The sequence below is a fragment of the Lissotriton helveticus genome, chromosome 10 (genome assembly GCF_964261635.1).
Source record: "Lissotriton helveticus chromosome 10, aLisHel1.1, whole genome shotgun sequence".
Lineage (NCBI taxonomy): Eukaryota > Metazoa > Chordata > Amphibia > Caudata > Salamandridae > Lissotriton > Lissotriton helveticus.
This window is the reverse complement of record NC_136071.1, coordinates 1,093,111,448-1,093,130,413: the sequence shown is the minus strand read 5'-3', so window position 1 is coordinate 1,093,130,413 and position 18,966 is coordinate 1,093,111,448. Positions and strand designations below refer to the sequence as shown.

The window sequence follows — 18,966 nt, the reverse complement described above, 5'->3', positions numbered from 1 at the left end:
CGACACCGCCAACAGCGAGAAGCCTGCGTGGGACAGCTCGTGATCGACTCCTGGACGTCCTCGACCCCTCGTGTCCACGTGGCTGCAGAGAGAAGCTACACCTCAACGCCTGTTTGCACCCGACATTGCCTGGTTCCAGTCTGGTTCCACGGTAGTCACTGGCTAGTGACTTTGAACATTGTCCCCTCTGCTTTCAGGTCTTCACCTCTTCAGATCCACCCTTGGATCCACCGGAACTCTTCACATCGAGCCGCCTGCAGCATCTTCAGCTCCAAGCACCATCGACCTGCGTGACGAAACCCGACACTACTTCGACCCTGTGCACCCGCTTCCTGTGGGTGAGGTAACTCAGCAACTCCGGTGTTCCCACACTGGTACACACCTCTAGTGTCTGTGTCTAAAGTTTCATCCTTCTAGGTCACTCGGAAGGTTCCTTAATAACTAACTTTGTAACTTTTACGCACCATTGACATTGCATTGGTAAAGCGTGCACTTTCCGCACTGCACCCGAGTCCCGCGGGCCTTTCCCGACTTCTTCACTGCTAGTCCCGAACAGCTCCAGCGATTCCCCAGGCCCTAGGCCTCTTCACTTTCCCCATAGTGGTTCTTATACCACTATTTTAGTATATGGTTTAGGTGGCCCCTAGGGCTCATCCATAATTGTGCAACTTTTGTGTATTTAAACTGTGTTTTGTTTTAACGCATTTGCTTCTGTGCTCATAAAGAGTATCAGGGTTATTTGTAGAAATAAATCTATATATATTTTCAATATATATCTGTGTGGTGTCCTTTCATTTGGTATTCAAGGGATTGTGTATGGTAAAACAGCTTGCTTCACATGCCTTTACAGAGTTTAGCCTAAGACTGCTTAGTCCATGCTACCCCTAGGATAGCTTGTCTATAAGGTTGACTTTACAACCTGCACCATAAGGGTTGCTTGGCATGGTACAAGGTGATCACTAGAAATAGTGAGCATCATATACCAGGCCAACTTCTCACAGTGCTTACTTTTGGTGTGGCCAGTGACAGCAAGGGGGCCCAGTGCTAATTTAGATGGGCTCGTTACTGTGCCCAGATATCAGAAGACTTCTTCAAGTCTACCCACAGAAAATTAGTCATCAACTTTTTGGCACTGCAAACCTTTTTGCTAGGTCTGGAAAGTTGGAGAGAGACTAAGGCTCAGGAGCCTCAAGCACAATCCTCCTACCCAACTTAGAGATGGTACTACATTCACCAGCTAGCCTTGAAGGGAGTGCTGCTTAGAGAGATTGAACCTTTCTGTCGACACAAGCTGCCTACTGCTTGCTGCACTGAGGTGTACTGGGCCATCTACAAACGTCACACAGATCATGCTGCAGATATTGCCTTTTCCCATCCTGGTGGGTGATGGTGGCAGCAAGCGGGCCTGACAACGACTGGCTGTTTATCATTGCTGCTCTGAGAAGCCCCTTCCCACTCAGCTATTCTGCTGTCAGCCACTTTGTTCCGGTCTATACACACTTTCCCCAACTAATTCCTGTGGTAAACATGGGAAGGCTAAGTCTAGCACCCAATCGTCAGTGGACTGTTAAGAACCTTCAGTAATGGAACCCTTTGGCTCCAACCCGGATAAGCTTGACACTATCCTAGAAGCTAAAGGGACAACCAGAGTCTCTCTTGAGGTGAAGAATTATACCACCACCATCAACGTTAGTTTATGAGATTACCAAAAGAGGTTGGCGAAAATGGTTACCCAGCCAGAGAGGGCATTACAAGAACTACAACCTCAGACGTCGAACCTATAGCAACAGATCCAGGAACATATAGACTGGGTATGTTTCCTCGAGGGCAGAGCAGAGGATTCTGAGGGTACTCCTGGCGAAGTAACATGGGGTGTGCCTGAAGACTTCCAGGGGCAGGATGCTGTGGAATTTCTGGAGAATTGAATAAAGAGTTTTGTAGCAGCCCACAAACTCTCCCTGTTTTATTCTACTAAGAGAGCCCATCATGTTCTGGCTTGCCAGCCCCCTCCTGGCACCCAGCGAGGCCTATTGTTACCTAACTGCTACACTTCAGGGATCGCAAAAAGAAATTAAATGCTGCACGACAAGTAGGACATTTTGTAATTGAAAACCACCAGAACGACTAGGAATTTCGTTGCCGGTGGACATAACCCACAAATGGGAGACTCAGAGAACTAGGTGCCAACATACTGCCTCACGGTAAGGCCTGGTGGCCCTCTGCCTCCACTAGCAACATCTGTGTTAGTTCCTGACTCTTTTTACTGAGTGATCCAGAAACTATACTTATATTGGGCCCGCCTATAGATAATTTCCTTGTTTTTTGTTGTAGGTCCAGACACCCTTCGCCTGTCCTTGGTGGGTGGCCTTATACCTTTATAGGTCAGATGGGGTATGGTGGTCAATGTTGTAGCTGTTTGCCTGTGCCGCTCCTCCTACTCCTCCTCCCCACCCCTCAGCCCCCTCCGTCAGGGGCCACTAACCTCATTGGTTGTAACATACGAGTGCACTCAGGCGTGATCACAAGCTAGTACAAGCTGCTCAGCACACTCCACATGATATTCACTAGTTTTTTTGATTCTGTGTGGTCATTTGCCATCTGTAAGCTGTATTATTGTTACTGTGTGATTTGTTTGGGTTTCTTTGGTCCGAAGCTGTGAGCTACATTGTCTTTTTAATGTTGTCATGTAAAGGGCATTGCAGTGCCTGTGTGGGTGGCAGAGATGGGGATGGGAGTCACCTTGCAGTACAGGCCCACATACAACTCCCACTGACATGGCTTGTCTAGGGAGTTTCAATTAAAAAAAGCAGAAGGAGGCCTCCTGCTATAAATAAAGTTTCCTAGGCCAGGGAAAGTGTCTACATTGCAAAAGACACCTCGGCAACCTTACTCATTCATTTATAAATTCCTACAAAATTGTATGGCTCAGAGAAAGTAGGTTTTCTTTGTATTCAGATCTTTCTTGACAATCAACAATAGAACATTTTATAAAAGTGTTGCTATTTTTATATAGGAAACAGTGCCTCCTAGATCAATAGTGCACATTACTATAGAGAATAAAATAGATACTAGACAAGCAGCATTCCTACCAGTCATACCATCTATAATGCCGTTATATTCAACAATACATCCTCATCCAAAGCCATGCAAAACCTAACAAGTTTTCTGGATACCAACAATAATGATTTTCCATGTTCAGTCGATTTTTAGTAACACAATTTATCATGTGTCTTAGGTATACAATGTATTTATTTTTAAATCTAGCTCTTGGATGTTCAAACCATGTGGCTCATGTTCTTAATCTTTTATCTCAGTCTACGTGCGTTTCGGCGACACAGCTCCTTCTTCAAGAAAGCCACCTCCAAACCTTTTTCTTGTAGATATCCAATCCCATTATTAAGGATCCTCTAAACCAATGGGTTAATATATATTGACAAAAGTATGCCTCCAAATTGGAAATCGTTTTGAGAGCACTAAGACACAAGAAGATGTAATGTGTCTAGGTGTCTCTCCTTGATAACCTGGAACATCAGGGGGATGCGCATTGCAAACAAGCTGTACAGAACTCACTCGTTCTTAAACGCAGGAGGGTCCATATAGCTTTTCTCTATGAATCCCGTATAATGCTTGCCGGGGTGATAAAGTTGTTGAAGTATTGGCGTGTTGCTACCAAACCCATCACTGGGTTAGTCACCTTAAATAATTAGGAGACCTTTCTATTCAAAAGACCTAAAAAATATGGTGTGGTGGCTTGCTTCTTAGAGACAAAATATATATTACTATTAAATGAAAGTAATAGTTCCTCCCACTTACGGGACTTTGCGCCAAGTCCCTATTAAAGGGGCTGAGGTGGAAGCAAAGCCTTGCCTAGGGAGGAGGCAGGAGGCCTGCGGAAGAACCCGATTGGCAGTGATGACTGGGATGACATGTTAATGAGTGTGATGGAGCTACTCAAAGATGGCACTTTACCTCTACGAATACCTTGCTGTACCTTCACTGAGTCCCCTATCCTGGGCTCCAGTGGAGGCATTGTCCCTAGTATGTCATTTGGATCTGAATGTTACGCTACACTTGGTTGTCTTCTTGACAACTCAAATCTAACCCAAATTACACTGCTATCCTTCTTCATCTGCTGCAAATTGCCCACAATTCATTTCAAAGCTCACAGCCTCTTCTTTTTTAGAAAGTGATACCCCTGTGACCTAATTGTACCTAAAATCCTCCAGCACATCTGTTAACACCACCAAATATCTGCAGCAACTCATATATCCCCTTATTTCCCACTAATGATCACATCTCACTCCTTTTACTTTAATCCACCACAAAGACCATGGTGTGAATACATGAAATGGTATCCTTGAGCGCACAAGACTAATCTCAATACCCAACAATAACTAATGACACTGGCCTAACCACTGTCCTTTGGTTTCAGAGCACTATGCTGCCTGGTGTAAAGCGATTCAATACCTTGACGGGCATAAGCGCTATATAAATGCAATTTCAATACAACACAATACTGTATCATATTCTCCCACTTGGTTTCAAATTATTCCAATCACCCATCAGACAGAGGCAACTTCCACCACCTTGAGCATGTACTCACCTTACCATTGTCCCCATGTCTGCTCTCTTCCAGACCACTGTTCAGTTCATTGGTTCAGAGTTACTGTTCACAATTGAAATATGCCTACATTTAAATCTTTGTTTTTTAAAATGTGTTCAGCCAACAGTTATTTATGCATAATGATAGCTTTTCTCTTTTAAGCAGAAGTCCATGCTGCAGGCAATGTTCATGTAAGCTATCTGTGTAAGCCCTACATTTTAAGTGCCGTATCAGTTCCACTTGCCATTGATATGTAAACTGTTTATACAGTTATCAGAAATGCCAATAAATATGGTTTGAACGACAAAAGAGTGAGTGAGCTTCACGCTGTAACATACTCTCCACGTGGCTCCAGAAGCAACATGTAAGCTCAAGCAGGCAAAAAGAGGGCATTTAAACTAATCACAGGACAAAAGTATCTGATCTTGCATTTATAACCATGGAATGGCTGCTTATGGTGCAACGAAATGTTTCCAGACTACGCTGCCAAGCTCATAAAACATGTTGGACACCAGATCACAACTCCCTTTAGAAATTGACCCTGAGCTGAACCACAAATTTGAGCTCCATATATTGCCAGCTTGCAATAAAAGTCCACTGGGGGTGTAAAATATTCCTTCTATGTCCAGTTCTCTCTTCCTGAAATTCAAAATGACCACCTTAAATTTGGGTATGATATTGAAGGCTCAGATAATCGTCATCTGCAGTCCTGGGGCTGACCAGACAACATTTTGTCTACACAACACCTGCTTCAAGTGTTCTCTTTATTGATAAGGCTCTACTCAGAATAAATCATTTCACAGATGTTTGTGGTGGTTCACCAATCAGCTATGCCAGCAATGGTTTTTCGAGCTTTTCCCAATGGCTTTATTTGAGTTTAAACTGTTATTAATTTATTTCGACTGGACTTGTGACCAGTGGTTTGGTGGATGCGAGGGATGGTGGGGGTCCCCAAGTAGTCCAAGGTCTCTGGACTACCATAAGTGTTAACAGTTGTATTTGCTCGACGGGTGCGTTGGTCTCCTTACTATTGGATCCAAACTGAATTCTAAGATCTTATGTATAGCACTAGACTCTCAGGTTAGCAAGACAAAGCGCTCTGAAACCTAACTCAGGGAGATGGTGAAGTTTAGACTTTCAGAACTTAGTACATCATCCCAGTACATCTTAATATATCAGTCCAGTCAGTGTTTTACTTATTTTCTTTTAGAAAAAATACTTTAACAAACTCAAGCTTAAACACTAACAATGAAAGACGAGTAATGAGCAACAGCACTCGACAGCCCCTTCCTAGCTGGAGGGCTGAGTCCAGATGTCTCCATGGGACTTTGTCGCTAAACGCTATATCTTCTTGTTAATGTAGTTGGCAATAATTCTGCAAACACGAATATAGATCCACAAATACACAAACTCCAACCGTCAAATGTGCTTGCTCAAATGCAGTTCTTCTGAAAACCGACTAGAAGGTCGCACGATACATTTGTGATTACTTCAAAGGCAACTGAATCATTGTGTTCTGGCGCGTTATGTAGGAGCTTCATCTTCATGAGAAAGTGAAGGGAACTGTTATTCTCTGTGTTCTACTTGGTCTCATAGTTGCTGAAGATTAGGTGAACAAATGTCCCCCAGTCCTATATATGTCCTTGCAATGATACTCGAGCCTGGAGTTCACTGAATTTATCGCTGATCCATATTGCATCTCTGAATTGCTGCTGAGAACATTTTACGCTGGGTGGCCATTCGCTATTGTTTCAGACGTCTGGTTTACTTTGAAGCTGGTACCATTTTTGGCCAAGACTATTTCATAACTTCACCTAAATCATATGTATGGCTTCCAGCTTTGCTTCTGCTCTCTGGCTCATCCAAGGAAAAGGAGATCCTTCATAGTCCAGATCAATGATACTCAAAGTACGGCCCGGGGGCGCTTGCGGCCCTCTTGACCTTTACATGCGGCCCCCCTGGTGAACAGCAGATGCGCTGCTGTTTAGTTTCTGAGCACTGATATTCAGAAAAACATGCTAAATAAACGATCAAGCATTTATTAACCTGCAAATAAATGCCTGCCCATATATTTAACATTTGCTTAGAGCTCTTTACACATTCCTTGACCCACCCAGACCCCCTATCACCACCCTGCTGGCATCAGTTCTGCCTCGGTCACATCACAGACTGTACTTTGCAGCCCCTGGGCAAATGATTGCCAGTACCCCTGGTCTACATCTTAATTATATGCAGTCAGTTAGTCTGATGAGTACGTCCTGGGATCTGGATCGCTCTCATCAGCACAGCAAGAGGAGGGAATAACATTTCTGGGGGCTCAGCTTGGTAGCTGGCTATTTTGGAGATAAAGAATTCGTAGAGCTAGCAAAATACTGATCAGAACTAGCATTATCTGAGAGTCAGCGAGGGCAGTTGGTTGAAATGACTAGGCTGACTTTCCAGATTTGTCACTCGGACAGTTGATCTAGCCCAAATGCTGTAAATGCTCCATTGTTCTTTCTTTGGCACTCTGTGTCCAACAACTGGAAGAGCAATGGACAGAAATGGTAGCAAGTTACCTATACTAACGCTCATAGTCACACCTCATTAAATGTATCTTCTTTTACCACTCTTTTTACTGCTCCGAGAGGCTCTATGAGGAGGGAACTTATGTTGACACTCAGGACTAATGTGCTGTGTGTTCGCTTGTTTCTAGTTCTAAACTGCTAAACCACATCAGTGGCCTATACGGAAATGTCCCAGGTCTGGATAAAAGTTCTGTGGATAACTTCTCTGTGTTCAGTGACTCCAGAAAGTCATTACAATGTGGGTTGATATTCTGAGTACAAGAGGTGATTTGTATTTTAAAAATGTACGTGCCCACTATGGCTAGTAATTATCACGGAATGTATCAAGCTGTTAAATTGGAGCCCTCCTATTTTACTGTGCTGATTTGTGACTCGAAAGACTAAAAACAATTGTTGTACTGCAAACTAAACAAACAATATTGCTCTGATTAAAGATTAACATTCTCAAAATTCACAATGCAGATTTATCAAATGGTTGATAGATCAGTTTCAATTATGGTCTGAAATATTGAACTTTAATAGAGAGTTGACAGTTTACTCAAAGGCCAGCAGATACATTCTGCAGAACCTGCAGAGTTTTAGGTTTAGAGCAATTGAAACACATTTATTCTCAACACTCGAAGCACATGAACCTTTTTGGAAGACAAATTTATTAAGGAAATTGTACAGTTTGCGTTATTAGTTGCTAAAATCTCAATTCCTGCGCTTACTTGGACTCAGTAGTACCATACCGTCCTTGCTCAACAGTTAGAGTAGTACTCATCTCTGGCTCATGTCCCTGTCTGGTCAGTAGAATAAAAACAGGCACAATGCTTTATTTCATTTATTTTTTGCATTTAGTATTGGAGTTTGCTATGGTGATAACTTGCCAATGCCCTTATAAACTTTTTTATGGTGCTGTGTACTACCCCACAGGCTAGACAAACCCTTCTTATGATCAGCCGAATCCTGCAATGAGATTGCAACATCAGTGAATCCATTATATGTTAAAAAGTGCAAATAAAATACATCGTTTTCAAAAGATACTCATTCTGTGAAGTGTTATTTCTCACGTGCAGCCATTTCAATTTGGGCACGTTTTGGACTTGCTTTGCGGCTACTTAATGTTTCCTCCAATGGTTTCCTTCGCAGGTACGGGAGATGTGTCGGATATCGGTCTTGGGAAAGGAAGATATTACACTGTTAATGTGCCACTCCAGGATGGCATTCAGGATGATAAATACTGCCGGATCTGCGAAGGGTAGGATCTTCAGCTTTTCCTTTCAGCGATTGGTTCGTGTTATTGGTACTCTGACCACTGTTGTATGAGGCTTGCTACGGTAGTGACTGCCCTCATGTCTCTGCCTGGTGAGCCTGGTCTCCAGCTTTGACTTTACTCCTAAATAGTAATTACTGCCATGTTTACTTGGTGATTGTGCTCATACCCATCCTGCTGGAAGGCGGTGCAGTGGAAAAGGTGCAGCCTCTTCACCGCATGTATTATCACGGATGACATAACATCTACTGCAGTATCGTGCAACTAACTACTTCATTAGGTTTTGTAAACACAAAGTAAAAAAATCTTTGGCAAAGCCAATAGGCCTGGGTTTAATGTCCATGCAGCCTAAGCACATTAAAGTCAGAGAACCAAATGGCGGACTGTATTGAAGGTTCCCTTGCCTTCGTTAGGCCTTGTTTATGCTTCTATTTAAAATGCAGGTCGAATTATGAGGGAGCCGACCTTAAATAAAAAAAGACTAGATGTTACACTACAAATATACTACTAACGCACAGGATAAACAATGAGAAACTTGAAATCTGCTGCATGTTAACAGCCCAGACAACCTTTTCCATGTTATCTGGGAATGTCCAGGTAAGCAATCTTAGTGGCAGTAGATAACTGCAGAATTTCATAAGGGCTCGACCTTCAGTGTCTTAAGTGTTACAAACACCAGAAGGAAGAGGGGTATGGATTCTTGTAAATTACTGGCACAGGACCTCGTTCAAGCCCTAAAGCGCACTGTACTCAAAGGAATGGTTAGCAAGGCCTGGCATGTAGAACACTGTTGGTGGGACATGGTAATCTAGGTAGAAGATAAGATGTAGGTCACTAAAAATGGTTACCAGTAGAGTCGAGAAGGAAAAGCCCTGACATTGTGGCTATCTCTGGTGCAAGAGCTGGAGTTTTCTTAAAATATCAAACCCCCATAGTCACTTGTCATACTTGTTGCTGTTCAGCAGTACCTTGAATCTGTAGCTTGCCAGTGAGCATTACTGAGGGTCTAACTGAAGGGAGGTAGGGCAAACATTAGATTGTACAGCCATTAAAGACCGCATAGTTGTTTTGCGGGAATATTTTTATTGATTGGATGCCTTGATGCTTGTTTTGCAATATACGCTTTTCTGAGAGAAACTTCTAACTGTAGATTCCTCACCTTGTGAATTTCCCCAGGCCGTATCTGTAAACTTTAAAGCATGTCCCTTGCATGTCGTCACGTGGCGTCCTGTGGCTCCGCATTGGGTTTGCCAGCTCAGGCAATGACATCAGGGCCACTATATATATGCCACCTTTGCACGTTGATATCAGTTCCTTTCGGAGCGAACAGTGCTGTTTCTTGACAGGACTTTCCCTCTGGAAAACCTGTTTTTTCCCCCTCGAAACTCTTCACATTGTGCAGATTTTGGCCACATATAATGACAGGGTTTAAACTGTGTTGTGATTGTCAACAACAGATGTCGATGACAGACACAAAACCGGTTGTAATTTTATTTTTATAGACCACTATATCTATCCACCAACTCTGTGAGGTCACAGTGGAACCTTCATTTGGTCCTCACTTACCTGATGTGTACTCCCTTTAAACTCGTGCACAGTTGTCCTCTTCACCTTCTTGCCATCAAGGTAGCATTCCTCATCGCTATAACTTCGGTCAGGCGAGTGAGCGAACTCCAGGCATTGTCTGTAGTACATCATATACATAATTTTTCCCAGACACACTGGTCCTCCGTACAAAAGTGGCATTTCTGCCCAAGGTAATCACGCCATTCCACATAGGGCAATTCATCACTTTGTTAGCCTTCTACGCACCTCCTCATCCTTCCAAGGACAAAGAACAGCTTTATTGCCTTGACACCAAAAGGCCCCTCAGGTTCTGCTTAGACCGGGCCAGAAATTACAGACAGGATGACCAACTTTTTGTCGGTTTCTGTGGAGCTAGGAATGGCAAAGTGATGCAAAAGAGGACTATCTCCAGATGGATTATGCATTAAGATTCACTGTGTGCTTGCTAAAAGGCAGCCCCCAAGGAAGGCTTGCATGCTCATCCCACCAGAGCAAAGGCTGCTACACATGCAGTAGGACAGTCATGGACATTTGCTAGGCCTCTATGTTGCCGCCCTTCCATACGTTCACCAAGCATTACTGCCTCCATAGGAAGGTTTAGAGGGACAGGCATTTAACAGGATTTTCTAGTCTAATTTTAATGGCTTTGCGTACGACGCGCAGACGGAGATCAGAAAGAAACTGGCTTCAGCCCACGGAGATGGCATATATATATGTATAGAGGCCCCGTTGCCATATCCGGAGTGGACGACCCAAGGCAGGGCCGCACGGCGCCACCTGTCATTGCACAAGGGAATTGCTTTCAAGTTTCTGAATCCAGTTGAGCACCTGGGGAAATTCGCATGGTTAGAATTCTGCAGTGAGTTATAGTCTCTATCATTAAAAAGCATTTCTGAAGGTACAGAACTTGTTTTTTTGTCCTTTAAACTATAAACTTCTTTGTGGTGTCGTCTGCTTTGTATCTTAAAGGGTGATTTTCCATATGTATGACATATGCATACAAATTTACTTTAAAGAAACGTTTCTGGAGAAATGTGTATCTGAATCCCATTTCTGTAATGTTTTCAAAATGAATTATATTCACGTTTTCTAATCCATCTTGATTGAGTTCCTTTCATTGCGATAACTGTTAGCCCAAATTCTTTAATTTAATGTGGCTCACATTGATCTTTTTAATTTCTTTTACTTTATTTTCATGAGTTTATTTTTCTGCTTTTGCCATCCTTGCACACAAGCTTCCTTTATTACTTTTTAGGTGGAGCCTGGGCAGTGCATGCGCTGCGAGCCATTCTGTATTGGAGTATGTACTTGAAGCCCCGCTCACTCTCAGCCCATATTTGTCATTGGCTTATGTCATTGTCCGTAAATGCTGCCTTCTGATTTGTTATTAGGCTTGTTAGTCCCTCCTTAGTACCTCCTTGTCCTCATTTGCACCCTCCTATGAGGACTGGCCCTTTTACTTTGGTTGTTACACAGTACGTCTTCTTTAGTCTGTAAGCACTGCTTTCTTTAATGAGTTTCTCTTACTGCAGGAGGGCAGGATGGTCTTTCGTGCGCAATTGCGACCACTGGCTTGTTTATTTAACTCATAGCAAACGGGGAGCTCTTCCGCGGCCATGGGAGACAGAAGAGGGCAACTCAGCGATGCCTTCAAGCATTTGGAATGGAATAGGTCTCGCATTTGCGAGAGTTTAAGCTATTGGCATTGCAAATGACAATGACTTTGATTTATGTTTTAAAAAACAAAACATGAATAAAGGGCTTTGTCATTTACAATGCCAATAGCTCAAACTTGCGTAAATGCAAGACCTATTGCATTGCAGATGCTGGTTTAGCATATGCCTTTTTGGGTGAGGACTTTCCCAGCCCCACCATTTTCACCATATTTTCCCCTGCTCTATACGCTTCTCTCTCCTCTTTCCCATCTTTAATGTTTTTACTTATCCCTCCAGCGGGGCTGTGGTTTTTCTTCAGTTGGTTCATCAAGTCATTACTAATATTTCATTGCCTCTGTCCTTGATCCTCTATCGTCTCCACTTTATTTTGCCCTACGTCACCTATTTACTGTTGGGGTCATTGGTAGCGATGGTAGAGATAGAAAACAGACCACTGCAACAGCATTTTTTTTTATTTATCTCAGGCCTTTCCCCCCTTTTTCAATTAATCTTTGTAAACATTTCTAATATTTTAGGAATTGTAAAATTCTGTGGAATGTTTACATTTTTATTTGCCAAACCTGCAGATTTTATGCTTTAATTAATGGCATTGACTATAAAAGGGCTGCAGCTTCGTGTTTTTGTTGAGACATCGAATGACGGATTGATAGTATGCTCTTGGAGGAGGACTTTTTGGCACTCATAGCATTTCGAAAAAAGAATTACGTCAATGTTTGTTTCATTTTGAGGTTTGAAACGCCTGCCTCCAAGAATACCGTCCCCAAAATGATATCCTTGGAATATTTTCTATCCACACCAAGCCAGATCATGTAGATGTTATACTACTGTGTTCTTCAATTTAATTTGAACAATGAATAGCTTAGTTTCAAAGAGGAAAGGTGAGTAATTGATTGATAACGACATATCAACAGTAAGAAAATGTAAGACAACATTTCATCATAAATTCTTCGGTGTACAAAAACCAGGAATATATTCTCTGTATCCCTTAAAAGCCAAGGCAGTATCTCAACACATACACCTCTTTTATACCTACATTCAGATATCAAGGATGGAATATACCCACCTAAAAACTAATTGAGTAAGGACTTAGCTATGATCCCTTTGTTTGTCTTTATTTAAAATTGAGACCATCATTCTGGTCCATGTAGAGAAGACTTATAGTACGGTATGTTTCTTCTTGAATGTTTCAGAAAATACCTTAAGAGAGCCAACACAAATCATGCAAGGAACCTCATTGCTTTTTAGGTCTTACTTCTAGAATGAGAGCTACCATTTTCCACCGAGCTGCTCAGTTTCCAAATTGCGCTTTCACAGGCATTCAATTTTTTTTACACTTCCAATGGTGCCTTGCATCTTGGAACGGTAATTTGAAAAAACATCAATGATGGCTGCGTCATGGCGTATATGTGGTGATACATGCATGCACATATATGTCATCATGCTGGTCCACCACAGTGTCGTAACGCATTAACATGTACACATCTTTGCACAATTTGCTTGTGTGTTTTTTGCCAGTGCTGCTTATCATTGAAGAAAAATATTGGCAAAGCCAATGGGCTGTAAATGTGAGACATATTAGCTTTGCTAATGCTTGTTGAAACCTGAGAAGTTTACGCTATAGGTAACCACTGGGAGATTACAAATGCGTAATGTCTTGGATTTTGTGAGTGTTCTGCCTATAGACGTCAAACCTAGCTAGCTAGCTTGTGTGACGGGTTAATGTACAGCCTCATCCTTTGCTGGTGCCTCCATTAAGCAGCGCTAGACAATAGTTTCAAGAAAAGAGGGCTCTCCACTATCAAAATATACCTGGACCATATGTGCATCATTCATAGGTATAGTACAAGGCAAGTCAGACAGAGTAAATTACCTGCTTAAGGGGATTTCTGCACGCAAGGCCTTCCCCAACTAGTCAACTGAACAAAGTAAGGTGCTTTACAAATACACTTTAGGTTATGTTAAATGTCATACTGCGTCATGCTATTCAGTGTTATGTTATGCTTTAAATAAGAGTTTCCTAATTCTTTACAGCTGGTTGTACAAATGTTCTTTTCTCAAGGTCGTCGTGCAAGCGGCATCAGACGTTAGTGGTCTTTAGCGGTCACCGGACCTGTCCTCGTGAGGTTCACCAGCATCCAGCCCCATCTCTGTAACCTCAACACTTCGTATGCTAAGCTTCGAAACTTCCCTTTTTACTTGTACACCTGAGCCTAGCATCCGAGACGCCTGCGCCGAGACGCCTGCGGGTATTTGTTCGCGCTCTAAAAATGTCAATAAATAAATACAAATAAATAAATAGCATCCAGCCCCATCTCTGTAACCTCAACACTTCGTATGCTAAGCTTCGAAACTTCCCTTTTTACTTGTACACATGAGCCCAGCATCCAGCCCCATCTCTGTAACCTCAACACTTCGTATGCTAAGCTTCGAAACTTCCCTTTTTACTTGTACACATGAGCCCAGCATCCAGCCCCATCTCTGTAACCTCAACACTTCGTATGCTAAGCTTCGAAACTTCCCTTTTTACTTGTACACATGAGCCCAGCATCCAGCCCCATCTCTGTAACCTCAACACTTCGTATGCTAAGCTTCGAAACTTCCCTTTTTACTTGTACACATGAGCCCAGCATCCAGCCCCATCTCTGTAACCTCAACACTTCGTATGCTAAGCTTCGAAACTTCCCTTTTTACTTGTACACATGAGCCCAGCATCCAGCCCCATCTCTGTAACCTCAACACTTCGTATGCTAAGCTTCGAAACTTCCCTTTTTACTTGTACACATGAGCCCAGCATCCAGCCCCATCTCTGTAACCTCAACACTTTGTATGCTAAGCTTCGAAACTTCCCTTTTTACTTGTACACATGAGCCCAGCATCCAGCCCCATCTCTGTAACCTCAACACTTCGTATGCTAAGCTTCGAAACTTCCCTTTTTACTTGTACACATGAGCCCACACACCCCAGTGTGCAAAGCACAGTTGCCTGAAGCCAGGATTAAAGGGCTGTTCTGTGGCGCATGGGGGCTTATGGGACCCCAGTGCACAGTGAGGGGGAGCTAGAGTCTGCTACAGATACTTAACCCCTGGGGCCGTGTATAGGACACAGTGATGTTTGTAGGGACCACATGCGACCTTTATAATACATTGCAATGGGATCTGTCATATTTAAAGCTTATCACTTCTGTGTAAGTAGGGAAGCAACTGGTGGTGACTGCGGTCAGGGAATGGATTACAGAAAGGCCTTACATGCCTATAGACATGTGATATACATTGGGTTGCTACAGTTACCATGGCTCATATGGATCATAAATCTGTTAATATTAAAAATGCAGGCGTTCTCTAAATACATTGTTCCTGAAGCTTTCATATAGATTGTCAACATGCAGGATGGGCTCCTGCCAACATTGCGGCCTTGGCCTTCCTTATTGTGAAAAGGCCACAGTCCTGTAAGGCGCAGTTAAACAAACATGAGCCTGGCGTGGCTTCTGATGTCATGTGTTGTTTTGTTGTTTTTTAACAATGGACGGCACAGGATGGCGATGTGCTGTCACATAACGCATCCTGTGGAAATTCAAAAGCTTCCCTCGTGTTCTCAGTGACTGTGCACATTCCTAAAGAGAGTGGACCTGCAGCCGGGCTGGAAGTAGTGGACTAGTGGATACACTGCTGGAACTTCAGTTTCACCTCTTTGTAACATATTTGGATCCTGGAGGGACCCCTCAACCTTCGATAATTCCAAGTCGATAAAAGAAAAGTACCTTGAATGGGGTGGCATTAAACATCTGTTATTCAGCATCAAGATGAATCTTAAGGTGAATGTTCACTTTAGTGATACAAATGTTTTTATGTTATGTTATGTTACGTTATGTTAGCAGCAGGCTATAGGGAGGGCTGCCGGAGAGTGGTTGCATAGACAGACAAGGGAAAATCCTCAGATTAGAAGTTTGGCATAGGTTAAAACGGGTGCCGCCAGGCTTCAAGATGTCGGAGAATGTTCCCAGGTCTGGGCTTTTCTGTGACAAAACATTGCCTCCAAGTGTGTCAGCCCAGCTGCTTGAATAGAAGAAACTCATGACTACAACTTTCTTCCAGAAGGCATTATATTTTCAATTGAAAAACCTTTATTGGAAACAAGGGGGCTTTACAGCAGTTCTCCTTTAAGCACAAGTCCTTGTGAATCAGCCACGAAACATCCAGCTCACTATTAGCAAGAATGTCAAGAGAGCACAATCTCATTCTGGTGGACACTTCTAACCTCAGATTCCTCACCTTTAGAAGATCCCCAAACTGGATTTGGAAGATTTGAACAATATTGCTCTCTTACCCCAGTAGATGGCGTTGTGCGGCTCCACAATTACTTTATTCCGCCCTAGAAGTGACGAAGGAGCAAATCCTGGTCTCGCTCCCAACTTCTTTTTCATCCGTCCATGAGTTTTTTCTACAAAAGTTAGATTTTTGGGGTGTGTAAGGGAACTATGTCCTCTGCTGTAACTACAGAGATTAAGCCATGCATGTAGTTTCACAGACAAATGTCTGTGACACATCCCCACCAGGTGTGCATCTGGTATCTGGTTTCGGGGCACAACTCCAAGTCTTGCGAGGAGGGTGTCCTTATTAATCTAATGGCGATCCGGGAATTCGAAGAGAATCTGTATGTCACCAAACACGAAAAACGTCTTGGATATCCTGCTCGAAGTCGAGGGCGCTGACACGTTCTCACTCTTGGGTCTAGGGCATTCCCTATGCAGGTCCTCATCATGCTCCAAGTTTTCCGGTAAATGGAAGTGGAAACACAATAAGGCCAAGCGGGATTCATTGCAGTCTCTCCACTGTCAGCCTGAGAATTTGCAGGGATATTGGGGTACCTCGTAGTCTCACTCCCGGTGGCCCACCGAGGAGCGATTCTGTAACTGATTCTGATGCACCCAGAGTTTCTTGGTCCATGGCTGTTGCAACAGATTGAGGCCTTTAGAGGGCATTCTTTGTCACTCTTCCGGCTCCCTCCAGCATGGGTTTGGGCTTCAAGGATCCTTGGAGGCCTCCAGTCGGTTTACTGCCAGCGGGTTTGACCTCACCGCAGTATGAACATGCACCAGGTTCCACTCTGATGCAGAAGCCAATTTCCAGTCCGGCACCAAAATCCATGCCAGCCCCTGTAACATTAATGCTGGCACCAACACTGCAGGCCCCGGAGGATCTCTGTTTCTATAGTCATCTCCAACTCCGAACCAAATCCATCTTGCCCGCAACTGAGTTCGCATTCCGAAGCCATACCGACACACCCAGCCAAAGTCCAATCCTACTTAGACTGAACAATGCCTTTCTATTGAGTAGCACCCCAACACTCCATCAATTTTTTCAGTTTCAATTTGAGCCACAAACCTACAGTTTTAGATTAATCACCTACTTCAGTAGGGTACCCCACCGATAATAATCCAAATCACTTTCCACTTTCTAAACACATGAATACATCCATTCTGCATTTCACCACCACATTATCAATCAGAGTAATTATGCAGATTGGGTATTATGTACATGTTTCCTGATTTTTGGTCTCCTGTCTCAAAGGCAACATCACCCAGCATCTGCCAACCAGCCACAGCTTAAGCCAACTATACAAAGGGAGCCTGTCTCAAAGGATTCAAACAGCATATCACCCTATGACCAGCCCCTGTAGCCACTGCACAGAAAAAGTGGCAGAAAGAAATCTGCAAAATCTGAGACCATAAATATTCGAGCGACCTTACCAGTAGCCTTTTTCCGATTCTCCCTTTCCACATTGAAACTCCCCTTGCCCCCACATGTGCATTCTGAACACTGGCCATTCATTTACAAATCACAGTGATAAGCATACACACCTGTAAACCTGTTAATCAAACTTCAAGTCTGGCGCAGCAGCAAAATAATCCTCATCCAGGTAGTGGATGATACCTCTGTTATACTCAACACTGGTGACTCCTACCTCTTGTGCTCCTAGTCCTGTCAGTAGCCTTGAATGTTGTTTACCATTAGACACTTAATAAAATCAAGCCCACCAGTATGGGCACAAAGAAAAATGTTGTCCAGTGGTGCTACTCATCCATGAACCAGTGCCAGTATCCTCAATTAACGGCTACAGTTACTCATTTATACAAGACTCCTATACAGCTCTTTAAGGGCTCATATCTTTACCAAGTTCTTTTTTTTACCTCTTAGGAGCAGTAGGGTTTCTGACTGCATAGTGAACATTCAGCAATATGCTCATGATAAAGATCTCAGATGGAAGGTATGACCATGTCTATCATTAGAGGGTATTCCCCTACCTCCTCCAAACCTGGATGTTAAGGGCACACCTAAAACGAAACCCTCCAAAAACGTTGCTTTTTCTCAGAAAACATCACAACTTACCCATACATCTACCTGTTGCTTTTACCATGACGATGGAATGCTTCTCCTCATACCTGACCTTGTGCACCAAATTGCTCAGCTTCCACATACACAGCTAACTAGTCTTCAAAACATACATTTTGAAAAAGGTGCCTGCAGCATGGTTCCAGCTTTCCCTGCAAGTAAGATTGAAAAGTACTGGCCTTAACCAAACTTTCAAGATGCTATCCATGTCCTGGGTCCATGACACTTACAACTTGACAGTACCTTAATCTCAGTCATTGGGTCTCTTCTTTGGTCTCTGTAACATTCGTCCTGCCTGGTGCAGCCCCGCTCATCGATTGATAGCAAGCGACGCTTCATGGCTACCCTGCAAGCGGAAATCCTCTTCAAACCTGATACATCACAGGAGACATTGGCAGTGGGAACACTGCCATAACGGACAGAGACACTATCTCCAGTGTTAACTGAAACATTGCATCTGTTAGAAACTTCTAGTCGCAGATTCCTTACCATAGAATTATCCCCAGGTGTCAGAGTGGATCTGAAAAATGAAATACCTCTGCGTGCCGGTGGGTGGAATTGATCAACTCCACGTCGACATCGTGCATGCCGGATGTGCGCAGTGCCTTTATAGGTGCCACCCCATCATACTGACATCAGTTCTTTCCTTTCCGCACCATCTCCTCCGAACCAAGCTCTCTGAATCTTAACTCCTCCCATGTTAAAATCATATACATGCAGGCATATGTATGGTTAGCTATTGAGAAAACAGCAAATCCTGTAGAAAGACAGAAGCCCATTACTAACCCTGGGCGTAGTGGGCGTAGCGGGACAACATCCTTGTGAAAACTGTGCATGCATGCGCGCCCACACATTTCTTGCGAGTAATGTGCATTCGCAGTTTTGGCAAGGATCACCCACAGATGCGAGG

General features: G+C 43.4%; 1 protein-coding gene across 2 annotated transcripts in view; it reads left to right on the top strand.

Annotated features, from left to right (window-relative positions):
- HDAC8 (histone deacetylase 8) overlaps window positions 1-18,966 on the top strand; it is a 583,094-nt gene that overhangs the window by 297,964 nt on the left and 266,164 nt on the right. For both annotated transcript variants that reach the window (XR_013601699.1, XM_078663810.1), the window contains exon 7: window positions 8,302-8,410. Coding sequence is in view for 1 of the 2 variants with exons in the window: in XM_078663810.1 (XP_078519936.1) it covers window positions 8,302-8,410 (109 nt within the window). In the remaining variant the exon portion in view is untranslated. The remainder of the gene's footprint in view (window positions 1-8,301; window positions 8,411-18,966) is intronic.